At 41.6% G+C, this 13,521-nt stretch overlaps 1 protein-coding gene across 10 annotated transcripts in view; it reads right to left on the bottom strand.

Moving 5' to 3' along the window:
* The window catches only part of FMNL2 (formin like 2), a 315,819-nt gene that overhangs the window by 28,816 nt on the left and 273,482 nt on the right, over positions 1-13,521 (bottom strand). For all 10 annotated transcript variants that reach the window (XR_004026384.1, XM_030796004.1, XM_030796008.1 and 7 more), the window contains exons 11-15: positions 10,009-10,119; positions 6,635-6,784; positions 4,454-4,555; positions 2,493-2,805; positions 1,942-2,163 (exon numbers count right to left, since the gene is read on the bottom strand). Coding sequence is in view for 9 of the 10 variants with exons in the window: in XM_030796004.1 (XP_030651864.1) it covers positions 1,942-2,163; positions 2,493-2,805; positions 4,454-4,555; positions 6,635-6,784; positions 10,009-10,119 (898 nt within the window). In the remaining variant the exon portion in view is untranslated. The remainder of the gene's footprint in view (positions 1-1,941; positions 2,164-2,492; positions 2,806-4,453; positions 4,556-6,634; positions 6,785-10,008; positions 10,120-13,521) is intronic.

Genomic DNA, 13,521 nt, shown 5'->3' on the forward strand with positions numbered 1-13,521 from the left:
CGAGCTATCAAAGACTCATAAGGATCTTATAATGCTTCCAAGACATCCCTCACAATCATTTAGTGGACACTTATGGAAATAAGGAGTTCCTCTATTTCCACCTACAGCCCTCTAAATTGCATGAGCCACAACAGGGACCACTTCCAAGTATAGCAAACCCTAAAAGCAGTTGGTTAACAGCCAAGCACAGAGCTCTACACCTTAAAATATTGAGGCAATTGACAGAGCCAACACATTTTTAAAATCAAGTAGTGGGAAGAGCCCAAGCAAAACAATTAATAAATAGGTCAATCACACAGGACATGGCCCCTCAGAAGGAAGCTCTGGACACATCTCAGCCTCTGGGTTCTCACTCAGCTAAGGCGGTTCTGAGGTCTATGTTAGTGCTCAGGTGTGTGGAAGTGGGTGCTAAATCACACATCAGCGTTTGTCAGAGACAAAGGAAGCAGCCCCAAATGAGACACCACAGCAGACACGTCTCACAGCAAGTGCGCCTTGGGGGCTACCAAGAGTGCCTAATCAGGGTGGCCAGGTGCACGGGACGATAATGGGTTTCCACACCCAGTTACTGACAACAGCCTGGTGATGGAACACATTCCCAGGGCTTGATATGAGGTTTCTTGTTTGTCTGTTTATATTCCATAGTCCATCAGTTCCACGATGACTCTCCTCCAACTTTTCTCCTTCAGAAGTAATAAAAGTTCTAGAAGAAAGTGGTAGATGGGGAAGATCTTGAAGGGTAGAAATAAGTCACCGATTTACTGTGGACCTTACTGTGAACTGGAATCTTGTTTGTTTCCCTGACAGTTTTATATAGAAGTCAGGGTGGAAGTAAAACCATGGATTTGATGTGGAGTGAATTTATTCTAGGTGACTCTGGGGCATCCAAAAGGGCTCCAGTCATTGGGATGAATGAGTCCCAATGACCAGCTGGCACAGCTGCAGATGGGAGCCTGGAAGGGATGGAGATTGGGAAATCTTTACAGCTAAGACTGGCTTTTAGACTTTGGGCAAAAGGCTCTGAGAACTATCACGGCCTTGGAAATGGAGGCTATTAGAGTGGTAGTTCTTTATTGCAAATAAGAGACCTCACGAACAGGCTGAAGTAAATGAGGAGGCAGAATTACCCCATGTCACAGGGATGGCAAAGCTCAGAGCAATTCCAGATGCCAGGGAACACTTCAGGACTGGGAAAATGGCTGGTAGCATCATCTTTGTTTCCGTGAGTCAAAACAAAGAGCTTAGATTTCAAGGCATTAGAGTGACTCTTCCTCCTGCTGTAACCCCTACCTCCCGTTTTATTTCTGGTGAGGTGAGGATGCTGTTTTCTATCTTCTGGTTGGCAAGAGGACATGAATTATTTGGCAGCATTTTAAGGCATGATAATATGGCTGTTGGCAGCACTTCCTCCTTGAAGTTTAAATCCACTCTAGCAAATTCTGATGTTCTCAAATGCTCAGAAGACATGCCTGGAAGCCTACATCAGGCAATTACACATAAAAGCATGTTTCCCTTTTATAGATGACATCATAAATACCATTTAAAAAAAAAAGATCCAGAAGCACTCAATGTCTGTGCCTAATACTGAGCTTTGAATACTACGGGTGTCCAGAAAGTATCTGCTGAACCCACAAAAATGCACTGATCCTCAAGCAGGTAGCTTGTCTCTCTTCCATTCTCGGCCAGTGGAAGGCAGGAAGATGGTGTAGGAGATCAGATCCTCCCATTGTGGGGTGTGGTTGTGACAAAGACTACTCAGAGCAAAGTGCCTCCCATGCACGATGACGTCCCCTCTATTGGCTACATCTGCAGGAATTTCTTATACTAGGAAGAGATACACATCATTGTAAGAGACCTGGACTTTGAAAGAATAGCTTCAACTCTCCGAGATAAGACAGCATTTCTGATATGAGTACCTGGGTTTGAATTCTGTGCTCTTACCTGCTAATCCTGAGTTGAAAACCACTGTGGGTGAAGATGTTCCAGGCAGCGGAGGTGCAGAGGGAAGGGGAGGTGCTAAGGGAGGAGCTGGTACAGTCTCAGCTGCAGGGCCTGGGAGAGGAGGAGGAGGAGGAGGAGGAGGGGGCGGTGGGGGAGGAGGAGGTGGAGGAGGGGGTGGCGGCGGCGGCGGTGGCATAGGTGGTGTTACTGGACCATTTTGCACTAGCAAAGAAAAAAGAAACAGATGGACTTTGAAAATAGGGGAATGGCTTTCCTGCAATAAGCCATGTGCATATAAAGCCATCTGAAAACAACACACTTAAAAGGACAAAGGACTGTTTTTCCCATTGACAAATGGGAAAAATATTTCAACATATGTGAAATGAGGATTTATAATTTTAATCTCAAAACGTAATTAAGAACTACTCAAGAAAACCAATTCTTAAAGAACATGCCAACGAAAACGGACAAAGGACAGAAGTGGACAGTTGGCAAAAGAAGAAATACAAATATTCCGAAACTTCCTCAGTCCTCCTGCCAAGGCTTCTTACCTGTTTCAGGTGTGTCTGATGAGGGAGGCAGTGGTGGTGGAGGAGGGGGCAAGGGTCCTGAGGAAGCGGCCCCCGTTGTGGGTCCCACAGAGTTACCTGCTACCACTTCTGACCCCATGGACAATGTGCCAGAAGCCACAACTGGCAGGATGGCGATATCCCCATCCCCTTTCTTCTGAATTTTAATGGTCCCTTGTTTCTCTAGTTCATGAATCTTTTTTTCCAGGGTAGACTGTCTTTGAATTGCTTCTTCTTTTTCTTTGACCATTTTTCTTAATGTGTGAACTTGAGTATTTGCATCTTTGTAGATTTCCTGCAATAAAGTCCAAGGTCAAGAGTTTATCTTCACATAACATTCATACTTAGTTGCATCAGATTGGCAAACTGAGGATAAAGAGAAAAAAAGATACTCATATAAATGGGAATTCTTTGGAACTCAGCCAGAACCTATAAGGTCCCATTAATTATTAGTTGTATGCTAGTAATGCATGTAATTTATTCTAGCTATTGTTGTTGGTAATGAAGTTCTTTCCATTTAATAAATGCAGCTAACTCAATTTTCCCTGCAGGTGGAAAGAAACAGAGCAGAAATGACCCTGAATGCTGACTCTGGAATCTCTTGAGGGTGTTCTGGTGGTGCATGTTTTCCTTCCTTTTATTTTAACATTCATTTGTAACTCTTAGATACACATATCAGCTAACAATAGACAAAAGGGCCCTAAATCAGACTTGGATACAAACGAGACTGGGATTAAAAATCTGCAGAGAATGGAATAATCTACTCATGAGTAACCAGGGGCTGACTGTTCCTGAATGGCTTTCTCTGGCCCTCACAACGCTCCCTTGACCAAGCTCAGGATAGCCATTGTTGTAACATTTTCCCATCGGTAATGCAGTTAACAAAACAGGCCAAAGCTTCCCTTCACTAATTACTTATTTATGTCTAGGTTTTTAGCAGAAAACAAAGAAGTTACAATTTTCAATTCAAAGGCTGTCCTGATTCCTTTTATAAGGGAGGCCCATAGAGGTTCTAGTGAAAGGGTTTTATGGAACTGAACTTCCTTGCTGGGCCTTGTACAAGCGATCTCTCACCACAAACCTCCAGCAAGCAGGGAAACATTCTTCACACCCTGTCTATTACTAATAATCTAAGAGTCTGAAGTTGAATTGAGTCCATATGCTACAACTGTGTCTCGAAGGCGTGCCAGAAAATAAATTTCCTGGACTGAACTGTAGGACATGTCAGGATATCAGACACACACAGACACGATAACCATCACATAAAAGGTGCCATTTCATTAGCAGTGGTGTAAAGGCAAGCCATTTGCCTTAAAGCTCTCCAGGCATTTTGGTGTTCTTATGTTCAGCACAATTCCAAGCACAGGGATGGCACTCCATAAATACCTGGCACAGAAGGTAAACAATACTAAGGCCAAATAAAATAGCTGGATTAGCTGATAGTAAAATGGATTGGTTTTGCTTTGCACATCCCCCCTTTTTTTTGGTGAATGCCATTAAGCCTAGCCTGTGTTGTATTTCACTGTTTCCACAGCAACTACCAAATCTGGTTTTGAGTGGAAGCAAAGCAAAAAAATACAAAGAAGCTCAAGTCCTAATAAAAATAAATAAGTGGCATGAATTAAATCCATGCTGTGTTTTTATTTCCAACCAAATGGGTGTTCCACAGAATTAACTCAGCCTCCTCCAGATGGGAAAACATTGTTGCTTCCAAAATCTGTGATAAGGAAATACTGAACCCCCAGTATCTGATTGCACACACGTGTGTATACATATGCCAACCATGTGTAGTTTTCATCTGAGCATCACCTCTCAAAGGTTTCCAATAAATATGCTGCATCAATGCATTCCTCTGAAATGAACGTACTCTGCACTCCACTGGATGAAAGCTGGAGTACGTTCCCTACCATGCCCATCTCGGCAGCTGTCATTATTATACTTACCCGAACGACATCCAGCTCCTTGTTCCTCTGCATGAGTTGCTTTTCCAGTTCCACAATCTTGGACATGGCTTCATTCTCTGTGTCTTGCAGTTTTTCAGATAACTGTAAAATTTTGGAAAGAAAGCTGTCACAATACAGGATCATCTTGATCAGCCCTCAGTTCTTAGAAAGTGCAGCTCCAAGATCATTAGGGGCCAGGGCCCTGCATGTGCTCTGCAAGTTGTTTTCTGGAAATGGTAATGTTTATAATATGGTTCTGAATACATATTTGTTTCTACCAGGAATTGATAACTTAGACATGATTCTTAATAAGACCCACATGTCCGCTCCTTAGTGTTCAACATACACAGTGTGCCTCCCTCCATTTCTGCAGGGGCTAGCAAGGGTAGAGGATGGTAAGGAGAAAGAGGAGGGAAAGTCCACCTCCATCCCCCACTCCGTGCCAAGAAAGGGCCATCAGGCTAAAGCTTTTGAAAATTGGTAACATAGTAAACTTGGTTCTTTCAATCTAGGTAGCCAGTTGAAAAACAACTACTGCTTGGTTCGACCCAAGCTATGCAAATAATAAAAGTTGGTTGCCACGCCTGTAATCTCAGCACTTTGGGAGGCCGAGGTGGGTGGATCACCTGAGGTCAGGAGTTTGAGACCAGCCTGGCCAACATGGTGAAACCCCATCTCTACTAAAAAATACAAAAATTAGCCAGGTGTGGTGGAGTACACCTGTAATCCCAGCTACTAGGGAGGCTGAGGCAGGAGAATTGCTTGAGCCCAGGATGCGGAGGTTGCAGCGAACCAAGATCGTGCCACTGCACTCCAGCCTGGGTGACAGAGTAAGACTCCATCTCAAAAAAAAAAAACCTCACAAAAATAATAATAATAAAAGTTATTTGGGGGAGGCCATTCAAATAGATTGCCTGCTACAAAAGTGGACACATAAGTATGGTCATGCAATGTTGGCTGAGGCTTCAGGAGAAAGACAGGGTGAGCCATGTGTTAAACAACTGCTTTTCACATAGGGCTCTAACACTGAGCAACTTCTGATTTCTAACATCTCCTTTAAATTCATTACAAGTAAAGAAAACCAGGGAGGCAAGGTGAGGAGGAAGAGTGGAGATTTACACTGATTGGGTTCAACATATAACACAAATCTTCTAAGGGAAGATATACTGGGCCTGTAAAATTCTCTTTTTAAGCAGATGCCAGCTGGGTCACAGGAGCACTTTTAAAGGGAGGGTTTTTGGCTCACCAACTTGGCTTACCCACAGCCACGAAGAGACCCATTTTCACAGTGATGGGGAAAGGTGAAGGAAATTGAGCATATGCAGTACTCTTTAAAAAACGTGGAGAGAAATAAATGAACTGTTCAAAGGAGAAAATAATAATCCTCCAAAAGGAGACACTTCATTTCATAATCAAGGAAAGTGCCCACCAGACTCACCAAAAGAATTTGGTCTTCATAATGCTTGGGTTTTTGAGAAGCACTATTTTTCTGTTAATTCTTTTACTACCGAAATATGTGGTTAATGAATGAATAAATAACCTCTAAAGGCCCTTAGAGTCATGTTCGAATCAGTCTACGGCAAGAAAAATCCCTCAAAGAAAAATGAGACCCTGTCCTGTGATAGAGCTGACAACGATACTGAGGACATTCTTCAAAGACAAGGATATATGAGAAAGCACACCGATGTCCTTGAAAATGCCTATTGTTGAAATGACTCTATTTAGAATTTGAGTACCCTAAGACAGGAATGTTCAGACATGCATCACAGAGGCACCAGCTAATCCTGTCCATGGGCTTGTGTGGACATAGTTGATAAGAAGATACCTCTTCACCTCAGGCCAAATCCTCATATTTCATTTCCCTCTAATCATTTACATAATGCCAATCATCAAACACCCCCACTCTGCCTGAGCCTGTAACCAAGACTGCCAGGAAATGCACCTCAGCAGAAACTGAGCAGTTAAGTGAGCTAAAGCAAAGCAACAGATTCTATCTCATTTTACATAACACATCTGCCTTTTGGAAAAAACACAGAACAGCTTCTGATAGCTCTCTCTTGCAGGGTATGGCCCATTCCTATATTCCAAATCCCTTAATTTACCACCATAAAAGCTGACATTAATTCTGCTTTGCAACCAGCTGAAATGTAAGCAATTTTTCCTTTTCTGAGATGTAGTTACATGAGAAATGTTTTCTTCCAGTTCTTCCACCCTCTCCAAGGCAGCATTCTTAGTTTCAGCATCTTCCAGTAGAGCTCCTACATCAAAAACATTGTCCAGGTAAGCCTGGATCTGGACCTGAAGCTTGTCACTCTCAGTGTGTTTCAGCTTCTAAAAACCAGAATAGGAGAGAACGTGGTGTTAGCTCATCTGTGGAAACAGAACATCATTTCCTAACAGTCCATCTTTTTTGTTTTGTTTTGAGATGGAGTTTCACTCTGTCAGCCAGGCTGGAGTGGAATGGCACAATCTCAGCTCACTGCAACCTTCACCTCCTGAGTTCAAGCGATTCTCGTGTCTAAGCCTCCCGAGTAGCTGGGATTACAGGCACACGCCACCACACCCAGCTAATTTTTGTATTTTTAGTAGAGACGGGGTTTCACCCTGTTGGCCAGGATGGTCTCGATCTCCTGACCTCATGATCCACCCAGCTCAGCCTCCCAAAGTGCTGGGATTACAGGCTGAGCCACCGCGCCCGGCCAGTCTATGTGTTTTCTTTGCGACAAATAGTCCAGCCCTTTCCGAGAGAGCTTAACATGTCATCTTCCTTAAGAGAATTATGGAGTGACTACCTAAACAGTATCATCAGATGACTTTCTGGTGAATACCCTCTCCCAAATGCACACACATTTTCCCCCAAATCCTTACTGTCCCATGTAGTAATATTCCTATGTAAAACATTTTTATATACGTGAAATTGGGACAACAGAAAAATTAAAAGCAGCTTTAACAGGTTATAGTCATGGCCACATAAAACCTGAGGGGTATCTGTGTAGTGGAAAAGACTGGAGTGTTTGGTATCTTACCTGGTTAGTGACAGTGGTTCCAGTAGGGGAAGAAGGTTAGGCGAGAGGTGGGGCAGACACCGACAGAGTTTATACTTAGCCTTGGGGATTATTTTAGAACAAATTGCTAGAGCCCAACCTCCACATATCCCTCCCTAAGTCAGTATACAGCAAGAACAGCTCAGGGCTCCCCAAAGCAGATCAGAAAGCTTTCCCCAATTCACTGCCTCCCAAACTAGGCATCCTGCAGGGACTCAGCTAGCTCTGGAAATTAGAGGTCAAATAAATCAGTGAATCTTCCCTACAAGTAACATAAGTCATGACTTTCCCTGGGGAACAGATGAGTGATTAGAATAATACCTGGCACATGGATGATGCCAATCAACATTTATTGAACAAATCAATGGCTACTTACAAGGCTGGGTTTTTGTAAACTAGTGAAGCATTTATATAGCATACATTTACATTACTCTTCTAACCACCTCTATTAGGTTCCAGAGTCAACACATGATGAAGTTAAAGAAATACAGAGTTTTGACAAAAAAATCTTACATTTTTAAGAGAAATTCCACTCTACATAAATTTTCAGAAAAATGGATTTTCCCCTAGGTTTAATCTGGAATTCTACAATACAGCTTATTCTGAAGAGAGAGTGTTCTGCTTTCATTTATGAGTCACAAGTGAGAATGGCTTCTAAATAAGGGCAAAGGCTAGAACAAAAGGAGAAGCAGCTTAATGGGATTTTTCATAAGATTCACAATGAATAACAGGTGTTCAGTGATAAGTGGGTACCTGCCGTTATGTTCTAGAGCATAAACAAGCTCTGCTCAGACACCACAAAACCAAACCCAAAACACCACTAGGAATTTATACATCCACTTTTTGTTCAAATACTGATACTTTTAGAGCATAGGAGAAAAAGGGATAGACAAACCTTGATCTCAAAGTAAGAAATAGTCTTTCTGTACAATATTCTGCCAGTGATATAAATGAGTCTTTAAATAAAAAGGAAAGTAATTCAAACAACACTTTAATGGAAATCTATTACGGCTCTCCGTGAGTAGTCTTTAGACAACAGTAGGCCCATCTATTCAAGGGCAGCCCAGCCAGTCTAGGAAGCAAGGCCTTCAGGTTTAGAGTAACCACCTCTGTGATTCCATCTCCTCATAAACTGAGGGTACAGTCTGTGCAATCCCTTGCATTTATCTCTAACAAAGACGGGCAACTGAATTCCTGAGATGCCCAAAGGAAGTACTTCTATATTCTTAGCTGGAAACAGGCTTGAAATTCAGGTCGCTGGCTGGGTGCATTACTTGAGGCAGGAGTTTGAGACTAGCCTAGCCAACATGGTGAAACCCCGTCTCTACTAAAAATACAAAAATTAGCCAGGCATGGTGCCTGTAATCCCACCTATTCAAGAGGCTGAGGCATGAGAATCGCTTGAACCCAGGAAGCAGAGGTTGCAGTGAGCCGAGATTGCACCACTGCACTCCAGCCTGGGTGACAAAGTGAAACGCTGTCTCAAAAAAAGGCAAGGAAATTGAGGTCAACAATTCTTGCTCTATCACTAGACCATTCCTATACAAAAGGGAAACAAAACTGCCTGGGTCCTCAGGTCCATTTCTTTTTCTTTTGTAGACACAGGGTCTCACTCTGCCACCCAAGCTGGAGTGCAGTGGTACAATCACAGCTTGTTGCAGCCTGGAAATCTTGGACTCAAATGATCCCCCCACTTCAGCTTCCCAAGCAGCTGGGGCCACAGGCACGTACCACCACACCTGGCTAATTTTTTGTTTTTTGTATAGATGGGGTCTCACTATGTTGCCTAGCCTGGTCTTGAACTCCTAGGCTCAAGTGATCCCCCACCTCAGCCTCCCAAAGTGCTGGAATGACAGGTGTGAGCCATCAGCCTTTTCAAGACCAATTCTGATTTTCACAAGTTTCTGTTTCTTAACTGAAGAACTTCAGGGAACTGGCTAAACTCTTCTGCAAGGGAGTAAGAAAAAGGGAAACTTTAAACCTCCTTCTCCTAAGAACTAAAAGTGGAACTTCTAAAGCCACAAACACCTGAAGCAGAATTTAGCAGCTTCAGGAGGAAGTCTCTGGTGTCCATTTCCTCATTATTTTTTTTTATGCTCTAAGCACTGACTCATCACTCTACAGTCCTGGCTTGACTTTCTCTGCCCAGATGGGGTCCCCGGAGTAACCAAGAACACAAATTGCCCAATAGCCCAGATGAAGGATGCAATGAGACCTGACCCAGACGAAGCTCAAAAGCAGAGGAAAGCTGCAGCAAGGCTGCAAAGAGGTTATCTGACTCCCGTACTAAAAGGCTGCTAGCAGAAGATGGCCTGAGATCCCAGGAGCCCTGCAAGAATCCAGCATCTCTGGCAGACTACATCACTCAGCTCAGTTCCCTTTAACTAGCACTACAGTAGTTGACTGCATAGAGCTTTAGGCATTCTTTAGCTGCTATGGAAGCGTACCTTTGAGGGTAGGCAATAATAAGTCAATTCTTATATTGGAGCCAAAGGTCACAGCTATACTCACGTCCAAGTATTCATCCAGGCCTAATTTGGTAAATTCATACTGCAGGTGAACTCTGAAATTCATATCTTCTACTGAATGGACTACAATATTAATAAACTGCATAGAAGCCACCTGAAATGAAATTGTCAAGGGGTTAGATGGGCTCCAAACTTTTTTATCAGTTTAACTGCAGAAATGTGCTTTCAATTTCACAAAAAAGGCTCACTTACCGATTTTCTTTTCCTTCATTTCATTGGTTCTTTAAAAACATATACATATATTTTTTGAAATGAAGTCTTGCTCTGTCGCCCAGACTGGAGTGCAGTGGCACGATCTCAGCTCACTGCAACTTCCGCCTCCTGGGTTCAGGCGATTCTCCTGCCTCAGCCTCCCGAGTAGCTGGGATTACAGGCAGGTGCCACCACGCCCAGCTAGTTTTTGTATTTTTAGTAGAGACGGGTTTCACCATGCTGGCCAGGCCAGTCTCAAACACCTGACCTCCTTGGCCTCCCAAAGTGCTGGGATTACAGGCATGAGCCACCACGCCCGGCCTCTTTAAAAATATTTTATAATTATTTTTAAATTCAAAAGTCACAGAGGTACCACAATAAGACACCACACCCACTCAGATGGCTATAATAAGAAATACAGTAACAAAAGTTGGGAAGGATATGGAGAAATTAAAACCCTCATCCATTGCTGGTGGTAATGTGAAAAAGGGTGGCCACTTTAAAAAGTGTGACTTTTACTCAAAATGATAAACACAGCATTATCATATAACCCAGCAATTCCGCTTCTAGATATACAGTTAAGAGAAATGAAAATATACGTCCACATAAAAATCTTTACACAGATGTTCAGAGTAACATCATTAATAACAACCAAAAAGTAGAAAGAACCCAATGTCCATTAACCAATAAACAAAATGTGGTATATCCATACAATGGAATATTATGAAACAATAAAAAGCAATAAAGTACCAACACATGTTACAACGTAAACTTGAAAACATGTTAAATGATAAAAACCAGTTATAGAAGACCACATGTTGTATGATTCCATTCATATAAAACATCCAGAACAGGCTAAACTATTGAGATAGAAAGCAGGTTAGTGGTTGCCTAGCGCTGAGGGTGGGATAAATGGGAGTGACTGCCAACGGGTACAGGACTTTTTTTGCGGGGGTGACACTGTGTCCTAAATTGTGGTAAGGATTGTACAACCCTGTGAATAGGCTAAATAGGCACTGGATTATAAATAAATTGGATGAATCTGATGGTATGTTAATTATATCTCAGTGAAAGTCATATAGGTATATAAGATAAACTGTGGAAATTACTATAGGTATGTTGTACGAAATGTGAAAATTATTACAAAGAACATTTTTTAAAGAAGAACATTTAAATCACCTACAATCTCACCACAAGGTAACCACGTCTAAAAATTCCCTGTGAATTCTTCCATATCAACAGGATAGTAACAGATCCTTGACCCATCTTTCCATATAAGCAACCAGTTTGCATTCCCTAAAAGCTTGGGGTTTACTGCTTTCTCCCCACAACTGCACCAGTGGCCCTGAGACCTGCCAAAGAGAAAACGAGTCCCCGGTTTGGTAAAAAAAGGACAGCATTCAACAGATCTATTTTGCTTTCCACAGTGACAGTCAGTCTATTTATGTGGGAAACATCTTACTAATGCTCTCCTTCCATGGCTGTCACCCAGCAGAGTCTCTGGCAAGGAGGGAACATGATTGAGGGATGCAGAGTCACACTTATTCTGAGAACGACCTTATTCCTCATCTCTCTCCAAACTTAATTTCCTTTATCTTTTAAAAAATTTTTTTATCGAGTTAGATTCTTCTTTGAAGATATGGTATACATTAGATATCTTTGGAAGATGTGTAACCTCTCTAGCTTACAAAGGACTCTACTGCAATCTACTAAAAAAAAAAAAAAAAAAAAAAAAACCACCTCGAGTTCTGTCACTAAATGAGCTTTAAAAAATATATCTTTACAAAGGCAAGTACAAAATACAAACTAGAAAAATACTTTTTAAAGAAACAAAACAGTTTTTGTTTTCTTTTGTCCACAAAAAAAATACAGAAAAAGGGTAGAAATATACTACATTAGAAAAATTTATATTATATGTTATGAGGAATATGTTGTTTCAGAGGTTGTGCAACCTAATTGCATTCCCAAGGCAGTTTATCAAAAGCCTCATTTTCTGGAGAGAAAACATGGTTAGATTCTGGCATCTTTCCATTTCTCTTCAGAAAACAGGTCTAAATGATCTACTGAGTTTTATGATATGCCTAAGAGGCAACTATCTGAAGGTGACACATGAATCTAGCACATAGAACTTGTGTAATAGCAGCCTCTAAATAAGGTACCTCATTGCATGTATATGTGAATAAACGAACTGACAGAAAATGGAACCTAGTTTGTGTATGGATAGTACAGGTGTTTTAAAGGGCTTTATATAATTGTAATTTCAGCAGAAACTCAAATGGCAAGGAGGTCTGGCAGGTATCATAAATGAGCAGGCTGGGCTGTGTGTCACGCAAAGGGAATGGTGTGGACTGTGACCAACTAGAGAGGACATCTTTGGACTAAAGCAATAGGGGCTGCTTGGCTCCAGCAGCTGACACTCTGCAGGAACAGGGGCCTAGTGTTCTCAAACATTTTCAGTTTCCAAGCAAATCAGACGTGTATTTTTTATGCATCATATCCAAATTGTTTAAGTAGGGTCATCACTGTCGGACTGAACTCATAAGCCTGTAGGTTGGCTTTAGCATGAAAGCCTGCAGTTTGCAACCTCAACTCTAACAGAATGAATAAGTTCCCCTAAAAAGGCACAAGAAAGAAACTGACATCATGAGACAAGGCACCCATCTCTTTATGTATTTATCACCAGGGCCAGCATTAGCCTTAACTTCTTTAAAAAATCCTAATAACAAGATTTTAAAAGTCAATGTAAAAATGTCCCTTGTTTCATATATGTGTGTGTGTATATATAGGTATATATATAAAGTATACAGACACATATATATATATACATATATGTGTGTATATATATAAAGTATATAGACACATATATATGTATATATATATATGTGTATATATAAAGTATATATATATAGACACACACACTTTGAAAAGCAAATAACATGCTTTATGCAACAGAAAATCTTCTCTCTAAAGGATTTCATCTTTCTCACTGATTTTGGAAGGGGCTGAGGGCTAAGACGCATATAAAACTTGAGGACTCCAAACATTTTTTTTTCACAAAAAGGGTTAGAAATTTGCAAACTTATGTTTCATGCTTTATAATCACTGAAGCAATTCAAATGAAAACTTCACTTGGCATCCTAAGCATAGGCTCTGCAAGGTAAGAAGTGATTGGTACGTCTGCTTCAGGTTAGAAGTGATCTGGGAAATTACAGCCCGGTTAGGATCTCCTGGGTCTAGAATTTCCCTACGGCAACTGGATTGGGTCAACGCCTACAGATCTGGGTGCACTCAAGGGTAAAACTTC

The sequence above is a fragment of the Nomascus leucogenys genome, chromosome 17, assembly GCF_006542625.1.
Source record: "Nomascus leucogenys isolate Asia chromosome 17, Asia_NLE_v1, whole genome shotgun sequence".
Taxonomy (NCBI): domain Eukaryota; kingdom Metazoa; phylum Chordata; class Mammalia; order Primates; family Hylobatidae; genus Nomascus; species Nomascus leucogenys.